The 19,939-nt window shown below is 34.7% G+C and overlaps 2 protein-coding genes across 2 annotated transcripts; both read left to right on the top strand.

Moving 5' to 3' along the window:
• The first annotated feature begins 2,647 nt into the window (after positions 1–2,647).
• LOC100179054 (ubiquitin-protein ligase E3B) lies at positions 2,648–12,714 on the top strand. The gene is made up of 17 exons (XM_009863587.3): positions 2,648–2,811; positions 3,409–3,514; positions 4,498–4,701; positions 5,516–5,625; positions 6,129–6,295; positions 6,712–6,894; positions 7,121–7,292; positions 7,700–7,821; positions 8,197–8,308; positions 8,743–8,891; positions 9,219–9,325; positions 9,763–9,894; positions 10,252–10,442; positions 10,756–10,941; positions 11,338–11,520; positions 11,908–12,087; positions 12,355–12,714. The coding sequence occupies exons 1-17, from the start codon at positions 2,660–2,662 to the stop codon at positions 12,584–12,586; spliced, it is 2,688 nt and encodes an 895-aa protein (XP_009861889.1). The 5' UTR covers positions 2,648–2,659; the 3' UTR covers positions 12,587–12,714.
• A 1,019-nt stretch (positions 12,715–13,733) lies between these two features.
• On the top strand, positions 13,734–19,038 carry LOC100176728 (intraflagellar transport protein 56-like; the record flags this gene model as incomplete). Its single annotated transcript, XM_018816330.1, has 12 exons — positions 13,734–13,796; positions 14,292–14,384; positions 14,681–14,795; positions 15,432–15,490; positions 15,762–15,904; positions 15,959–16,028; positions 16,257–16,421; positions 16,640–16,745; positions 17,218–17,327; positions 17,847–17,901; positions 18,329–18,417; positions 18,955–19,038. Coding segments are annotated over exons 1-12 (1,152 nt in total), but the record flags the coding sequence as incomplete, so codon positions are not given.
• Between the last annotated feature and the right edge of the window lie 901 nt (positions 19,039–19,939).

The following is a 19,939-nucleotide window of genomic DNA, read 5'->3' as shown; positions in this document are numbered from 1 at the left end:
TATCAATAATCACTTAAATATTAGTCAAGAACAACTATATATGCATAATTTGCATTGTCAATTAATTAGAAACATTGTTAAAATGTTTTATAATTAATGTTTACAAGTCACTTTACATGGTATTATTTTGTTTTAGTGCCCAATCCAATAGTCAGTAATGGATTATCTAAATTGTAAGCCATTCACAAAAATAATACATTGTTAAAATGCTTGTAATGTTTTATAACTGAATGTTTATAAAGGTGTGAATTGGGCAAGCGGTGGAGAGATGAACTTGATCACATGATTGGATTCGATTCTGAATTAGAGGAAAAAAATGAGACATCACACAAAGGTATATTGTCTACTATGCTATGTTTTTAAAAAAGCTTATATTTATTATTACTAACTTGGTAGTCTGTTGCCTGTATAACTATTCTATTTGTGTAATTTATGACCATGCTTTCTTACAAACAGGTACAGCAAAAATTTTTCACCTTTTCCATTTATAACTCTGGAATGTTAGATACCGTCTTCTTATGTTTTTAGAGCTAAAAAAAGTTCAAGCTACAAGCCACAAATTGAAAGGCAGTTTATCTGTTGACAAGCTTCCACATGGAGCAAGCAACATGTCGCAACAGGACTGGCAGTTTGCTTCATTTGGAAGCAACAGACTTATTGGTGATTATGGGAAGTTATCTGTACAAGATGCAGCAAGCAACCATGCCAAAACTAAAACTAAAGAAACCTCTGAAGACTTAAGTTCACCACCATTGGTTAAAATTGATGCAACAAAATCAAACGAAAATTTTAAAGTAAAAAGCAGTGATGATGTTACTGTAGAAGAAAAGAGAAAACATTTAGTTAAAAATCTGCCGAAAGTTACGAACTCAGAAATGTTTTTGGTGCTGAAAAAATTCTTGTTTGTTTTCAACTTGAAAAAAGATGAGCAAAGATTTGTAACTTTGTGCAATTATCTTGTGCATAATATTGAAGCAAGTGGCAATATAAAGGTAATTCATCTAAACTGACTTTATTATTTATACCCAGTGGTTACTATTACTAATGGATTGTCCAATTTGTCAGCCATACAAAATACATCCATACAAAGTTACATATGAGGTAACTTGTAAGCGGGCACGAGGTGTATGAAACAGGACATCCGTGTTATAACGAATGTCGTTGCCCCGCTATGCGAGGATAAAGCAAGCTACATTCAACTAATATCTACCATTCTACAGATGTGTTACGTTGGGTTAAGTGTTCATAAACTTCTCGTTGTTCCGTGGATTCAACAAGTTAAGAAGTTGTTGTGGACGTGCTGTCTGTATTTAGACCAATGTCAACAGCAGGTAAATTGTAACTACATATATATATTCTAATATAGTATCAATATATATACTTATAACAATGAAAGTATGTTTATATTTAAATCTGTATGTTATAATAAGGTTAGAGTATTTCTCCCCAAATCACACACACATCTTTTTATTATTTTATCATTTTGTTTAAAAACTTTTTTTATCTTACACTGAAAGTAATCATAACATTCTCAACATAACTTGTTATTTATTTACATAAATTATTTAAAAGATATATTTGCACAGAGAGGAGAAAAATAGTCAAAAAATAAACAATAAAATGCATACCCTCTAAAATCAAGTTTCCAGTTACACTTTTAAAAACATATTTATTAGTTTTTACTGTTACGTTACATATTTTTGTATAATTATAAACTTGTTGCTATTCTTTCTTTTTTCTTATTTTGAAAAGATTTTGTTTCAGATTCATCAAAACAACAGCAAAAATTCAATTCTTATTTATCTCAAGTTGTTGGAAACCTTCAGTGATATTACTCGATGGAAATCACTTCTGGTGGGTGATAGTTTAGCTATATATTCTCGTTGGAATAGATGTCTCGTTTTTTTGTGAATTTTCAGTACAATTTGGCTTGACGTTGTTAAAATACAGTTACACTTATAGTTGTCAAACATAGTGAACTTCATTGATTAATGTGGTGAATGCAATATACTTTGACTCTGCTTGTTTGCATAGACACCTAACAGCAGGGTAAACTCTGGGGTGACATTGTTAAAATACAGTTACACTCATAGTTGTCAAACATAGGGAACCTCATTGATTAATGTGGTGAATGCAATATACTTTGGCTCTGATTGTTTGTATAGACACCTAACAGCAGGGTAAACTCTGGGGTGACATTGTTAAAATACAGTTACACTCATAGTTGTCAAACATAGGGAACCTCATTGATTAATGTGGTGAATGCAATATACTTTGGCTCTGATTGTTTGTATAGACACTTAACAGCAGGGTAAAATCTGGGGTGACATTGTTAAAATACAGTTACACTCATAGTTGTCAAACATAGGGAACCTCATTAATTAATGTTGTGAATGCAATATACTTTGGCTCTGATTGTTTGTATAGACACTTAACAGCAGGGTAAAATCTGGGGTGACATTGTTAAAATACAGTTACACTCATAGTTGTCAAACAAAGGGAACCTCATTAATTAATGTTGTGAATGCAATATACTTTGGCTCTGCTTGTTTGTATACACACCTAACAGCAGGGTAAAATCTGGGGTGACATTGTTAAAATACAGTTACACTCATAGTTGTAAACATAGTCACCTCATTGTATGTTGTAACACTCCTACATGCATGGAGTGTTGAAGCAATTGTGCGGAAAGTTTCTCCTGGATTTAAATGAGCGAGGTTGTTTATGTGTGCTAAGCTCAGTGGTTAACGTAAGCTGTAAGATGGCTCTACATGAGGTTATGACATCTACTGCATTCAATGTTGCAATAAGGTAATGGTCCCACTGGATATATAACATATATAACACATATAATAATGATATATATATTATTGATATATAACACATGACATTATAGGCACCTTTACCACAATAAATAACTCATAATATGCAAATATATACATTCAACATCGGTCTATGGGAGTAGTGAGGATACGGCTTTATAATTCTTTGATTATACCCTGTGTAATAACAAAATGGAACCGAAAAATGGATTGAAAAAGTGTCCTATCTTCCCCACTCTACTATAATATATATATAATTTTTTTGTAAAATGTCGCTTATTTTATAAAGAAATAGATATTAACAATTATGCTACATTTCATTTCGTTTTATAAAAACTCGTTTTATAATTTATAACCACGATATACATTAGTTTATGTGTAATGTAGTATATTTGTTTACTAAATTTGTTTAAGTCAGTATGATACCTTTGTGGGTAAATTTTTAAACATTTGTCAAGATTAATTTTTCTTATTATTAATTACTATATTTTTTTCTTTTTCTCTTTTTTCTTTTTGGGGGAATTACCATTAATACATACATTGATACATAGTATAACTGTTGACTACCATAAGCATTACTTTAAAGGATAATGGAAAGTTGCTGCTTCTCTGAGAAAGAAGTTGTAACATTCGCTTTCAATTTCTTATCAATACCTGCATTAGTTTGGAATCTGAAGCTAAAACATCCAAAAGTAAGTTACAGAATAATGATATTTATGAGTGCTTGAAATATAATATCATGATGGCTCAAAAGTCAAAACCAACATGAGTAAATGTAACTTATTTCTCCTCTCACGGCGGGGAAACAACAGTCGTTATAACACGGGTGTTCTGTTTCATACACCTCGTGCCCGTTTACGAGTTACCACGTATGTAACTTATTTATCCTCGCATGGTGGGGCAACAACAGTCGTTATAACACGGGTGTTCTGTTTCATACACCTCGTGCCCGCTTACGAATTACCACGGCAACGACAGTCGTTATAACACGGGTGTTCTGTTTCATACACCTTGTACCTGCTTATCAGTTACCACGTATCTAACTTATTTATCCTCGCGTGGCGGGGCAACGACAGTTGTTATAACACGGGTGTTCTGTTTCATACACCTTGTACCTGCTTATCAGTTACCACGTATCTAACTTATTTATCCTCGCGTGGCGGGGCAACGACAGTTGTTATAACACGGGTGTTCTGTTTCATACACCTTGTACCTGCTTATCAGTTACCACGTATCTAACCTATTTATCCTCGCGTGGCAGGGAAACAACAGTCGTTATAACACGGGTGTTCTGTTTTATATTATAACACAAGTGTTCGTGCCCGCTTATGAGATACTACCTACCTATGTAACTTTGAATAAACAAAAGCGCTAAACTAAAATGCACGGGAGGCAGAGATAGTTAACACACATTGCAATAAAACAAAATTCGTTTTATTGATTATTAATAAAAGTATAGAAAATTTCAGGGTAGACCTGCCTATCCGGCCACCACAAGTTTGGCGCCTATTAAAAATATTCCAAAAATAATCACCCCCAAAGTTACATACATGGTACTTAAAAGCTGGCACAGCATAAGGTGTATGACACATGGTATACCGACTGTCGTTTTCCGGCCACGCAAGGATAAAGCAAGTTACATTTATTTATGCACTTTAACCTACTCCACCCACAGTGTCTGTCACAAGTACTTGATCATGGTTTGCTTGGACGATGCATCCTCCTCTTCCATGTGGAGGGTGCATGCGAAAAACATGGATTAATTCCATCGCATTACTCGCCTGACGGGGTGATTTCTGTTCTTTGCATTTTCTCCAACCTTGTTCAGTTGTTTGTGATTGAGCCAAACACACTGGTTCAATTGAGAATACAATGTGTGGTAAGTAGTCTGCATTTGTACATGGTCACCGCTCCTGGGCATGCAGCATACCCAGTTTCTAACACTTAGGCAGTCGAGCGATCTCATTCGCTAAAGTGGGAGAGTATTACGCTTGTTCGTACGTGTACGAAGTATTTATTGCAAACATATCTGTAGACTGTTTGTATGTTTGTCTTGTATCTGATACAAGTTGCAACAGACTTGTAGCTGCAAATATAAAATACACATTGTAACCCACAAGTTTAATGGGCCAATCCTGGCCTAAATCCTATGACCCATGGCTTGGTGTTCTGTTTAATACACCTTTAATACACCCACTTTGAGTTGCCTAAGCGTTAGTATTGAATTAATAGACGCTAAGATTTTAGTTGTGTTGGAAAAAAGGCACTAAACTACTGTATGACATAAACTTTGGAGTAATGGCCCAATCCTGGTATAAATTCCAGGTCTCATGGCGTCACGCTGCATACCTTACCACATAAAATAGAAGTTTAGAAACCAAAGTTGACCCATAATCTTTAAGGCTGAATGTGTGTTTTGTTTTCATTGATTATGGTGTCACACACATAGTGAACTATATGTTACCTTTTTTACTTAAACCATAAATATATAATATGAAGACATGCTAAGTTACAGCAAAGTGGTTTGTTTTTATTGATTGTAGCACGCTTACACCTGTAGGTGTAGGTCAACAAAAAAATCAATATTTTGACTAACACAATATGATATCAATGCTGGTGTATTCTTTGATATACATAGATTGAGACTTGCAAATACAAACTACATTTTCTCATAAAAAGTTTTTCTTTCTCAGTCACTGCTGAACCAGCTCATGAAATATTTATACGAAAACACAACCAAGCAGAAATCAAACTTAACAACCTGGCATCCAGTGCTTGGTTACTTTAGCAACCATGACGCACGGTTAGTTGCTAAACTTGCTATGGTGATGTTTGTTTTGTACATGGACCATTTATTTTGTAGTTTATTGGATCTATTTTTTATTTAAGTTGTAATATGGGTATCCTATATAGCAGACTTTATCAGATTAATCTTAATTTCATTTATAATTTAGCATTTATCATAACTTGCTGTATGGCAGACAAAACGTCTAATTAAAATTAATGTTTTATTACCAAATGAGCTGATTTTTTTATTTATATGCCTGGTAGAAGTAACTGAATAATGAGAAGCCCCCCTTTGCCACCCCTAAGGTAACCTGTCACTCCAGGCACCCATACTATTACCACGGTTATCACCTATGTCGGCATGATAGTTTATATCCCTTGCTATGAATATATCTTTTATTAGCAACTTTAATACAATGTTTATTAAGCGCCTGTTCAAAAAAAACTTTGTAGTGTAAAACTACCTTGAAATCATTTGCCATCTTGTTATTAATCATCCATTCAACCACTTTCCCACAGGAACAGCCATTCTATGCAAGAAATGAAGAAACAACTTGAGTTAATGTGGGATCCCGTGCTGGTTCGAACTTTCTTCTATGATGTTCTTACATTACCATCACTGCATGCGGAAACATCTGTTCCAACACAAGCTGAACAAATCACTAAAGCAAGAAACAAAATCAAATGTAGATGATTATTTATTATAATGTTTGTATAGAGACTTAGCTGGTAAACAAAACTGTTCATATAGTTTACAACACACATACCATGTTGATGAATTCTTGCCAGATGGCAGACGAAACGTTAGAAATACAATATGTTTTCATACCATACGAGCTGTTAAAGATTATTAACATTATGGCTGGTAGGAGACGTAACAGATTACAATTTAGTTGTTTAATATCTATCTAGTTTTAAGTTATGTTAGAGCTTTGCAACAACTGGTTGAAACAAGTTATATGTCAAGAGTTTTACACGTGTGGTAACTTGTAAGCAGGCGTATGAAACAGAACACCGGTGTTATAACGACTGTGTTGCCACGCGACGATGAATAAGATACATTCATTCCCAAATCCTAACCCTTACAACCTCCATGTTACAGTGACAGATAAATTAAGTTCGTATCTCAAATCGATCGCGTCATCTCGGCCCAAACACACTTTGCTGCCCACTGGTGGTAGGAAACTTGAGTACGCTGAAGTGAAAAACACGTGTTGTACTTGCCTTCTTTATAAGAAGTCACTATTAGTGTTCACAAAGCAACTTCACCTAGAAATGTTAACCGGTAAATTTATGTCCTTTTGTTTTATATGGGTAAGGTCCTACAGTTAACCAAGTCATAAGGGAATTATGCCACAGGTGGCACCTTACCCCAACTTTGCATATGCACATTCTATTTTATATGGGTGAGGTTTTGCAAGGTGGAACTCTATGTGTTATAACGTCTGTCGTTGCCCCGCCATGCCCAAATAACTAAGTTTCATTTTTTTATTCAATATCTTTCTCACCAGGACTTACTTTTATGGAGGAAGTTTTATGTCGATTATGGAGGTTCATATGTGAGCTTGGTCCTACAGGTGGATTGCAACTTTTCCTCTCAGCTTTGTCGTATCATCCTGATCAAGCTGAACCTTATTTTGCCGTGTTCACTTTATTTTGTGACATGACGTCACATATCTTGTCGTAAGTATTGTTATTGTTTTTTTTTCGTTATAGGTTTTTTTTTTACAATTTCTTATCTGGCATGGCATAGTGTTTAGTGCACCTGCATGTAACCTAGATGTGAGGGGGTTTTATGATGCTACCATTGTGGGTCTATGCACCCCTAAATAAGACAATTCTTTCAAGCCATTAGTTCTTTATGACTTGTCTAGTTGGTTGGGTCTATATGAATAAATGAATGAAAGGTTTCACCATTGCATAGCCGAAAAATAAAAGTCTTAAAACATCGGTGTCTTGACCAAAGACACCGTGTTTACACAACAACGACAAGCCTTCAACCAATAACCTCTGGGTTATATGTAGCCGCGCTAACCACTATATCAGGTCACTGGACAGATGCTCTAACCCTACCTGTATTAATTCCACAGAATTCTGGATGATGTTGAGTTTTACGAACAACAAGTTCTTTTCCATCTCGAGGAACTCGTCACAATTTCATCTTTTTTGTGTCAGTTTGTTTTCAAAGTAATCTGGGGTAATCTATTGAAAGGTAAGGTTTGATTCAAATTTTTACTTTAGTGTGTTTTATATTGTACCACTGCCATGTTGCAAGGGTTAGTGTACTAGCATTGCAGTTGGAGGGCAAAGGCTATATTCTTTATAAGACAAATATTCTGTTTCATACTACACCTCATGCCTACTTACAAGTTACCACAAATGTAACTTTGTTGGTGATTGTTTCAAACAACCCATTAGTGACCACTGAGTTAGAGCAATTGCCGTTAAGCGTCTTGCCTAGGGACACACACGCCTGCGAATGGTGGCAACGACGAGCCTTGAACCTTAACCTTTAGGTTTTAGGCATGCGCGCCTTTGAACTGTGCCACAGCATCAGACCTTAAATATGTATCTCACTTTCCCACAGATTCATCAAGCTCAGTTTACCCTGTATATGAATCAGCCCATACTTTACTTATGGTGTTGTATGATAGAGATGCAAGAAGATCATTCACTCCACCAGGCCACTGGTTGTACAAGTAAGCACGTCTCTATTTTTTTATTCTTTATGGGTGAGGTCCTTGTCAAGAACCTGGGATTTAGGTCGCATTTTGCCCATTACCCCAACACCTGGATAAAAAAAAAGGATTAAAACACATCTCTACAAATATTTGTCTTGTATTTAGTTAATTTACTACAAAAATTTTCTGCGTAAAAATCAATTTTTGTCATTTAGTTAAAGATAATCCACAAATAAGCTCATAAAAGTATAAACTCGTCACTTTATATAGGCGACAAACTTATAAAAATGCTGGGGGGAGCAGGGATACGCACATTCCTATGAAACAAATCTAACTTAATGGATTTAAATTTCATTATTTAATTCAGTGTAGAAATACCAGGGTAGGCTGGTCTACACTTGGTACCCAGGTTTGGCACCTATGTTACCTTATATATATATCTGTCTTCACAGGGAAGTCAAATCCAGTGTGATTCGAGCAGAAGTTGAGAAATCCCAGATGAGAGGGAAACTTATCATGGACAAGATTCCTTTCATTCTTCCTCATAAAGACAGGGTTTTACTTTTTCGATCATTGGTGGCCGCCGACAAACTTAAACTAGGTAAACATGGTTTTTGTGGTGTAAATATACGCTGAGATGGGTGGCGCCTTTGGCATAAATACAGTTACACTCATAGTTGTCAAACATAGGAAACCTCATTAATTAATGTGGTGAATGCAATATACTTTGGTTCTGCTTGTTTGTATAGACACCCAACAGCAGGGTAAAATCTGTTTTAGGCGTAAAACTGAGGTTGCATTTTTATTCTGTTTAAAAGTCCGGGTGACATTTTATATCAGCATCAAGCTTCCTTAAGCCTGATGCTGATATAAATTTTGATAATATTATTGAACACTCATAACCCAATGTAATTTTTGATATTCAAAGGAATAACGGAAGACAACGGTTCCATGGTTCATATCAGAGTTCACAGAAGTCGACTTGTTGAAGATGGTTTTGAAAAACTTGGTGCAATGCAAGGGAATAAGTTAAAAGTGTGTTTAGTGTTGCTTTATAAACTGTATAGTATAAGGATTTCGTAAAGTATATTTGTTAGTATGACATCATAAAGTTTATGGAATAAATCTGGAGCTATAGCATATTGGTTAGCGCGCATGCCTCTAACCCAGAGGTTAGGGGTTCAAGGCTCGTCATTGCTTCTTTTTTCACTTTAGCCATTGCTTCTTAACTTCTGGCTCAACAATTGGTTTGATTCGGTTGCTTTTACAGTGGTTTACTAAGTGTTTTTACCGTAGTCTGGTCTGGTGCCATGGCTTTCTGTGGTTAGGCGCTTGCATTACAGATTTAATGCTCGACACTGATAGGTGTATCGTGTATGTGGTAAGACATATAGCGGAAATTGCTTCAACCCAGTGGTCACTACAGAAATACTGCATAAAACTAGTTATATATTCTTGTATTTTTCTACCAGGGCATCATTCGTGTGAAGTTCATCAATGACCTTGGATTAGACGAAGCCGGCATTGATCAGGACGGTGTCTTTAAAGAATTTCTTGAGGAAATTATTCAGAAAGTTTTTAATCCTGATATGAACTTGTTCAAGGTGAATGTTTGTCGCGTTTTACCTTTTTCTCTAAAAATTAAAAAAACATGAACATGTCTCAAATGGTTTTGTCAGTCATACATTAAAAATGATAATTAAAAAATCACCCACAAAGTTACATACTTGGTAACTTGTAAGCCGGCAACAAGGTCTGTGAAACACAACACCCGTGTTATAACGGCTGTCGTTGCCCCGTCATACGAGGATAAATATGTTACATATGTGGTAACTCGTAAGCGGGCACGGGCTGTATGAAACACAACACCCGTGTTATAATGACTGTCATTTTCCACCATGCAAGGATAAATCAGTTACAATCATTCCTTAACCATTTTTTTCCGTTTTTTATTCTCACAGGTCACAGCAGGCGGAGACATGAAGTTATATCCATCACCCCTCTCATATTTACAAGATCATCATCTGCATTTGTTTACCTTTGTTGGCAAAATGTTGGGCAAAGCAATATATGAAGGAATTGTTCTCGATATTCCGTTTGCAAACTTTTTCCTCAGGAGTATATTGAGCAAACAACAGACAGCGTTATACAGGTGTGTAATGATAAGCAAACAAAAACAACATATGGGTCACTAATGGGTTGTCTTAATTATCAGCCATACAAACCTATTTAGGTATACCGATTATGTTTTTTTCTTCCAAATAAATGTAAATATGTTTTTAACTGTAAGCGTGTTTTAACAACCGTTGTTTTGTCGCGATATCCTGTCTTTATCGAAGAGACAAATAAAACTTTAATATTAAATCTAACCCTAATTCTATTTGAATAGGAGACTGACCATTGTCTGTTACGTTTTCGTAGCACCAGATTTTAACTATATTTATATAACTAATACATCCATTCAGTCCAATAGATGAACTGCCGGCCCTTGACCCTGAATTTTACAAAAACCTGACATGGATCAAACGTTATGAAGGCGATATAAGTGAACTTGACCTGAGGTTCATGCATGAGGAAGATATAATGGGGAAAATACAATCTCATGAACTAATACCTGGGGGAGCTGGTATTCCTGTTACCAATGAAAACAGGTGAAACATTGTTTTGCGATTACATTTTGTAAGAACTATTTGGTTTCATGAATTAGATTTCAAGATTTGAGAAGAAATCTAAAGATTTATTTTTATTTTACAGAAACATTGTTTTGTGATTGCATATTATAAGATTTTTTTTTAGAAAAATTCCTTCTACTTTCTCGCTCCATTTGGTAGTAGACAAATAACATTCAGAAATGAAAAAATGTATCCCCACGACTCCCATAGAGCGTTGTTAGTTGTTTAAAACATGTTTAGGGAACCTGGGATATTGTGTGCCAAAGGTGTCCCATCTTAACCCAATTAATTTTTTTTATTAAGTATGTCATATGTTAAACGTGTCCTATCTTACCCCACAGTATTATAATATATTGAAACTCCTTATACTTGCAGAATAATGTACATCCACACTTTGGCCCATTATCGCCTCCACACCCAAATCTTGCATCAAACAAAAGCTTTCGTTGCTGGTTTCCGATCGGTTATTCCAACAAATTGGATTTCTATGTTTTCCTCACCAGAGTTACAGCGACTGATATCGGGAGACAACGTTGATATGGATTTAACAGATTTAAAGTAATTGACTTTTTATTAAGCCAATTGCATAGGTTTTTTTTAATTTTTTATCAAAAAATTGTATGTGTAAATTTTGGTGCACTTTATTTTAACCTAATCTTATAATTTATAACTGTCATTGTAATAAATATGTTTATATGTGGTAACTTGTAAGCAAGCATGGGGTGTATGAAACAGAACACCTGTGTTATAAAGACTGTTGTTGTCCCGCTATGCAAGGATAAATAAGTCCCATTCATTCATTCACTACTTACATTTCACATGTCTAACACAAAGCAATTAGATTTGCCGGTGTTATAATGACTGTGTTAAATAAGTTCGACTCATCAAAGTGTATTTCCTGATAATCCAAAGCATTTGTGACAGTTGTTGTTGTAATTGTTACAGGAAACATGTGGTATATTACGGAGGATTCCATTCATCACATCGTGTTGTACGTTGGTTATGGGATATACTTGAACAAGATTATTCACCGTCTCAAAGATCCGCTTTCCTTAAGTTTGTCACTTCGTGTTCACGACCTCCACTTCTTGGCTTCGCAAACTTGCAGCCCCAGTTCTCTATCAGGTGTTGTATCATAAGATTTAGTTTCGTTTTGTGTTTTTTACCAAAAAAATTAGCTTGACTTAATTTCCAAAATGGAATTTATTAATACAAAAAAAGGCATATAAGGTGTATGAAACAGAACATCCATGTTATATTCAGTCGTTGCCCCGCTATGCGGATGAATAGGTTATATATAGACTGTAAGCTACAACTGTCATTTTTCGGCTAGTGAGGAAGAGCAAGTTATATATTCACATTCACTCACATCATGAAACCTTTCTTCCACAGATGCGTGGAGGTTCCTGATGATGAAGACACAGGTGATACTGTGGCAACTGTGCTTAGAGGATTCCTCCGTCTTCCCTCGCGATCTAGAAGATCTTCAAGCCATAACCACCGACTCCCAACAGCATCTACGTGCTTCAATCTGCTTAAATTACCAAACTACCCAAGCAAAGTTGTTTTGAAAGACAAATTAAAACAAGCGATTGCAAATAATACCGGCTTCGAACTATCTTAGCATAAAAAACTTGTATTTTTTTGTAAAAATGAATTCGTTTAATGAGAATGATCTTAATATATTAATCGTTTATTGATGTGTTTTAAGCGAAACCAACTATTTTGATCAAAATAAAAGTGAAGACAGTACATTTATTGTGTTGTTGTGCAAATAGTAAATGCCAATTGGAATGCATTGTAGTGCAGAGTTTTATCACTTTGATTTATATGCATATTTTCGTTTTTATTCGTAAGATCAATTGTTTGTTCAAAGAAAGGTATGACAGACAATTTAGACAATGGGTGTGAGCAGTTGCCGATAAGTGTATTGCCCAAGGACACATACGCCCACAATGGTAGCAGCGACGATCCTTAAACCGATAAACATTAGGTTGAAAAAGGCGATTTAACCAACTGTGCCACAACGACAGACCTCTGAGAACGCTTAAAAAATTAAAATGTCGCGCATGTATTTAGCTGTCCTAGTCAAAAACAGACAATAAACAAGAAAGGACAGTTTTTTCACAGAAGTATTATTTATGCTTTTGAAAAGTCATTCTACTACGTATTAATTGGCGTACTAATGGTTTCTGTGATTTTTTTCATTAAGTTTATATTTCTATACTAATTTTGCATAGTGGATTTAGGGTTTTTCCCCGTATGGTTATTTTAGTGCGCGAACTTTGTTTTGCAGAAAGCTTTTTCGTGTTTGATTCACGAGACCTGTGGTTTTGTACCGAGTCGTTCTCTGGTTGGATAAGAGTACAAAAACGATGGTTAGTAGTTTGCTGGTTTGTGTTTTTTAACTAGGTATATTGTCTGGTGCCGTGGTACAGCGGTTAGCGCGCCTGCATCTAACCTAGAAGGTACGTGTCCAAGGCTCGTCGCTGCTACCATTGTGGGCGCAACTCGTAAGCTGGCTTGAGGTGTATGAAACAGAATACCCGTAACATGCGAGGATAAATAAGTTACACATGTGGTAACTTGTAAGCGGCATGGGGTGTGTGAAACAAAACACTCATGTTATAACGACTGTCATTGCCCTGCCATATATATGCGAGGATAAATAAGTTACTTTCATTCTCATTGTTACCTTAATTTAGATTCTGTCCAGGCAAAAACCAGCAACGTGTATTAAAGTCAATCATGGGATTAAAAAAGCCCCAAAAATGCCCGTACTTGATGATTTTCTGGATAAACGGGATTATGTTGGTGCAATTACTCTCTTGGAGGTAAGAAGGCTAATTGTCTAAATATCTGACAAGACACTTAAAGACAATTGTTTCAACCTAGAGGTCATTAATGGTTTTTTAGTTATCAGCCTTATACATAGAAAAGTATTGAAGAATAATCACCCACAAAGTTACATAAGTGGTAACTCATAAGCAGGCACGAGGTGAATGAAATAGAACACCTGTGTTATAATGACTGTTGTTGCCCGGTCATGCAAGGATAAAGTAAGTTGCATTCATGTATCTGTACATTTGGAAGAAAGACTGATACCCAGAGCTTATTGTTGGAGATACTAAATACTTGGAGATACTAAAAATTTTACATTATATTTGCAACTGTGTTGTGTTACACCTATGTATATATGTAGATATGAAAAATAATAAGAAAATTAGATGTGTCAAAGCAGTTAGCCTATTCAACCAGTGGAGTTTGTGGTAGAAAATTTTTTTCCGTTTTATAGGAAAATACAATACTTTTTTGCTTTTTTATTTTAGTTTCAAAGAAGATGTGGAAAAGTTGTTCCACACCTGAACATGTGGATTGCTTACTGCTGGTTTCATCTTGCAGATTACAAAAAAGCATATGCGGTAATATAGGTTTGCAGAACATTAATTTTTGCATGCGTGTGTATCCTTAAAAATCAGTATGCGAAAGTAAAATTTAGAAATTCTACTTAATTTAACACAGATTTAGTTTAATACTTTATGTGCATGGTACAAATTATGACAGGCAGAACCAAAAGTTTGTAGACAAACTTTTTTTGCACGTGTAGACTGGATCTGGTTTAAAAACATAGTGTATTTCGAAGTTTGTTCTGCCATATTGTGCGACTTTATTAGGAAATGACTTTTGATTGTAATTGTTGGTAAAACTTAAATTTCAGATTTATAAAAAAATGATTGAAAAAACTGATTGTGATCCTCAAGCATTAATTAACCTTGCGTGTTGTTGCATGTATCTTGGACTATATGATGAAGCTTACACTGTTCTAAACACACGTAAGTAGTTTGTGATTTATATTTACTTGTAACTATAACTTGCATTATCAAAGCATGACCGGAAAACAACAGTCATGTTGCCTGAGTTACCACATATGTAACTTTGAAGATGATTGTATTTTAGTACAATATTTATCTAATTTCGGAATAAACGTTGTATAAAATCGGCAAAAGTTGTCTAAAATTATATAGAGACATACTCTAAAAGTTCCGCACCATTGTGGGTGTATGTGTCCTTGGGCAAGACGGTACTGCTACAACCCAGCAGTTTCTTATGGGTTTACTATATTTTTATATGCATTAAAAAAATAATAATCACTCACAAGTAGCATATAATTTGGTAATTCATAACCGGACACAAGGGGTATGACAACTTCCATAGAATACCTGTGTGGATAAATAAGCTGCATTTATTCATTAAATACTAATATGGTATGCTTCCAGTGCACATAGGCACATCAGTTAAAAAAGAGAAGGTAAGAAAAAAAATATTTACAAAGTATGAAAGTAATACGTCATCAGCAAGCTAGTCAGTTATTCAGTCATGTGGAAGACATTCTGCATATATATTGGTTATCGCTAGGAAAGTAAGAAGTTAAGTATATGAAATAGTCAAAACCTCCTTTTTATATTCAGCACAGCAAGACAACTTTTCAATTTTACAATCTCGATTGTTGTTCCATCTCAGTCACAAGGTTAGTCATGTGATAAGGTAGAAGAGAAACTGTTTAGACAATAATGAAGAATCCTCAAGTATTTTAAATATTAGGCGAGTGGAAAGTGTTGGAAGTTGGTAGTTAGGGGCTATTGGTTGGTGGTTATGTGGTTGGTTGGCACTTATTAGTAAAGGGTTATAGAGAGTTTAAAGGTATATGGGTTAGTAGTTAGCAGTTATTGTTTAGCAGATAATGTAGGGTGAGGATTCTTCACTAGCATAAGAAATTATTCATCGGATTTTATTTGAAGCTAAACAAGGAGAGAAACATGATGGTGCATATGTCAAGATTAGAAGATATTGATGATAAATGTTCCTACTATAGTCTACATTTCATGAGAGGGAACTATGAAGAAGCTATTAATTCATTCAAACATCTTTTAAATCTTGACAAGTATTTGTATGTAATAATATAGAGACAACTTTATTGAAATAAGATGTTTTACAGAAACTTTGCTGCTCTAAAAGTTTATTTAGCGATGTGCTATTTTAAGCTGGAATATTATGACGTTGCACAGGTTAGAATTCTCGCCATAAAGTCAGTCTTGTTTGAATGATGGAATGTTACTTACTTTATCTTGTGTTGCTTGAAACGATAGTCGTTATAACTTATAATACGGTTGTTCTGTTTCATACACCTTGTACCAGCCCACAAGTTACCAAGTATGTAACTTTGTGGGTGATAGTTTGTTTTTTTATTTTATGTATGGCTGACTATTCGTTCTCTCCCACGTGTTTTTATCCAGGATTATTTATCCGAGTACCTCCAGCAACACCCAGGCAGCGTTTTATGCAGCAATCTACGGGCTTGTATATTTTTCCGCCTTTATAACGGCAAGGCAGCAGAGGCAGAACTAAGGTCGATCAAAACTTCAACGTTATGTTGTTCGGATGTTATTCAACATAACAAGGTATTGAAACAATACATTGTACATCTTGTTCATTTAATAAATATAAGTTTGCGAAAAAACAAAACCTTATGGCATATTTATTTTTATCCAAGTTTTGTAATTATATTTTATAGATCGTTGAAATTCGTATTAAATTATGCCAGAAATCTCCAAACGTTTATATTATGCCTGACAGCAGTAATATATATATTTAATAAACATTTTTAAAACACTTCAAGGTTGTATTTGGTGACGGTCGTAACGCTCGTCAAGTTTTACCCCCTCTTGTGGGGGTTATTCATGAGGCAAGATGGAACTTAGCTCTCTTCTTAGTAAAGCAAGGTGGTATATATAAATGTAACGTGTAATTTACTCTTGCATGGAGGGCATCAACAGTCGTTACAACTCAAGTTTTCTGTTTCATACACCTTGTGCATGTTTATGAGTTACCACGTATGTAACTTTATGGTGGATTATTTTTTGGAAGGATTTTTATTTTTTGTTTTGTGTATGGCTGACAATTTGGACAATCCATAAGAAACCACTGGGTTGGAACAATTACCATTCCGTGTCTTGCCCTAGGACATTGCAAAGTAACATGACTAGCATGTGTACTATTTTTAATTTTAAAAAAAATCTTAAGTTTGAATTTACTTGCCGGTTTATTATATATCAAAGGTTTTATAATTTGTATGTCTCATGTGTGACATTTGAGTTTTATAGTGTGGCTGATTATTGTGTTCTAATGTTTTTATTTCCCTAATTACATTACATTTTTTATTACATTCATATGTTATATAATTACATTGCTTACCAGGTGAATACAAGGAAGCATATGGTCTACTTCATCAACACGACCCAAAACACGGACAGGAATATTTGATAAAAGCCGTTACTATGGCTTCACTGGGACAAGAAGAAGGAGACGTAAGATGAATAACGGATAACTATACCTGGATGATATCAGTTTGATTTTTTCCAAAAAATCTACATCGCTATAAAACAAATCTGACTTATTGCAGTTTAGATAATTATAGGGTAGGCCTGCCCACCCTGCCACCCCAGGTGTGGCGCCTATGGTTTGATTTATCTTTTCAAAAACTAAGACCAAATTTCAATATAAACAAAACATCTCATATATATATGTATGACACGACAAAGTCTTGAAATTTAATATTACTTTATTAAAATTCTCTTATTTTACTGAAACAAACTTCAGTGATATTGAAAGTTATATATGTTATGTTTGTATTGAAACTGACCAGAAAGTTGTGTTGTACGCCCCAAAGAACAAATTACCCAAAGAAACGAAAAAAAATAACAGCAAAATGAAAGTCTTTATAACACATTGTAGATAAAAACCTGCTTTATTAGAAAGCATGGATTCTATGAGCAAAATATTTTTTCTCTAATTACTATGATTAAACAAAGTTGTGTTTATTACAGAAAAATTTGATAAATTCAGCAGCTCATTGCTACAAATATATTGTCAACTTAGGAGGTAGGTGGTAGCATTGAACGAATGAACTTGAATAAAGAAATGTAGCTTGTTTATTTATCCTCACATGACAGGGCAATTACAGTCGTTATAACACAGGTGTTCTGTTTCATGCAACTTGTGCCTAAGTAACCACGAATGTAACTTTGTAGGTGATTGTTTGTTGGAGAACTGCTGGGAGTGCCTGGCTTTATATACATAAATAAGTGACGTTTATTCAATCAATATATTGTAACGTTTTATATCTTGTATTGCCAATCGGCCCGTGCACCCGATAATACAACCAAGGGGAAACTGAATGTCACTTAACAAAACCATGCGATCAAACTCTTAAAAACACAACGGTTCACGCAAAACATAAAAATCATAAAAATATAAAACAGTAAAGTACCATACGAACACATCATATCATTACAATATTTTCATGCAGACACAGTATTGGGAAGACAGTGTATGATGTCATCGTGTTTCCTTCGGAAAGAATTTCGTCAAGCTCTTAACTACTTCGACAGTATTAAAGTAAGCCATTAATCTTATTTCTTATTTATTACTCATTATTACTATATCATTAATTGCATTCTTTATTTGTGACAATAAATTGTCTGGCACAGTCCTACAGTGGTTAGGGCGCATGTCTCTAACCTAAAACTTTTTTGGCTTGTCACTACCACCAATGGGTTGTCCAAAAATGCACCACGGACACGAGGTGCATGAAACAGAACACCTGTGTTATAACCACTGTCCTGGTTCTAACACAAGAGGATAAATAAGTTACATATGTGGTAACTTGTAAGCTGGCACAAGGTGTATGAAACAGAACACCCCTGTTATACCGACCATTATTGTCCCGCCATGGGAGGATAAGTAAACAACACTTACTCATTCATTGCAAACCCATACATAGGGACTGTAAGTGTGAAAGAGATCTTCTGGCATATTTGCTTTAGTGATCTTAAAGGAGACTTCCCTTTTTTAGAATTTCCTTCACACTTGCATTACATGATATACAACAACAACAAAATACACCTGATAATAACAACATAAACGCTTAAACAGGGATATCTTTACAATGATGACGACTTTAATTTCAACTATGGACAAGCTAAGTTGGCTTGCGGGAAGTATAAAGAAGCTGAAGAGGTAACTAATAATTGAACCAGTGCTCATATGGCAGGACGAACTGTTTAAAATCAATAAATCAGATATTTTCTTAATTTTAATATAATTGATCGAGTGGTCAAATACATATAATTGATCGAGTGGTCAAATGGCGGGACGAACTGTTTAAAATCAATTGTCTTTTTCACTGTTTGGTCTAAAAAGAATACATTGTGAAAATACATATAACAAATTCCGAGGATCAGACCTTGATCTGGTGCTCATAGAGTCGGACGATTCTTGTGTAAAAAGGCACAGGATCTGGTGCTAAGAAATACCTATCAGACCATGTTCAATTCCAACAAATGTAAAACATAAGAGATGTATATCTAACGTAAATTATATTGTCAGTCTCTTATAATAAGATAATAATTATTGTCTGCTAATTACTTTTTTATAAATTTTGTCCGATAAATATTCTTATAGAATTTGATAAAAAAGTATTTCTAACAGATTTTCGGGATGATACAGAATGAAATACTGAGGACAGATTTCGTCTTTCTGAGTTGTTTTGCACACTGCTGTAAGTAAATAAGATATTTTATACCAAAAATTTTGTTCATAAAATGAGCTTGTGTATTTGGTGTTAAGTAAATTGGAAACTTTTACAAACACTTGTTTTGATGAATTAGAATTTTTTACGAAAATAGTAGATGTCAGATTTAGAAATAGCATTTCACTATCTTTGTTTAATTGTATATAAACATACTTATATATAAAATACAAGTACTGTCACCTTAGTATCTTTGAAGTTTTTATTTAACTCACATTATTAGGAAAAATAAAAAACTCAAATTAATGTATTTAGATATAATGAACAAGAAGCCACAACTAGCTTGGAAACTGTACATGAACTTGACACCTGCTCAGATTTGTTCATCTA

Source organism: Ciona intestinalis, unplaced genomic scaffold, assembly GCF_000224145.3.
Source record: "Ciona intestinalis unplaced genomic scaffold, KH HT000178.2, whole genome shotgun sequence".
NCBI classification, from domain to species: domain Eukaryota; kingdom Metazoa; phylum Chordata; class Ascidiacea; order Phlebobranchia; family Cionidae; genus Ciona; species Ciona intestinalis.
This window is presented reverse-complemented; position numbering and strand designations above follow the sequence as displayed.

Bases quoted from the DNA above. Each gene is read 5' to 3' on its own strand.
- LOC100179054 (XM_009863587.3), top strand. From the start codon at position 2,660: ATGCATGGAGTGTTGAAGCAATTGTGCGGAAAGTTTCTCCTGGATTTA. The intron at 6,895-7,120 runs GTAAATTTATGT...CTTTCTCACCAG, and splicing joins TCACCTAGAAATGTTAACCG to GACTTACTTTTATGGAGGAA. The intron at 10,942-11,337 runs GTGAAACATTGT...TTATACTTGCAG, and splicing joins CCTGTTACCAATGAAAACAG to AATAATGTACATCCACACTT.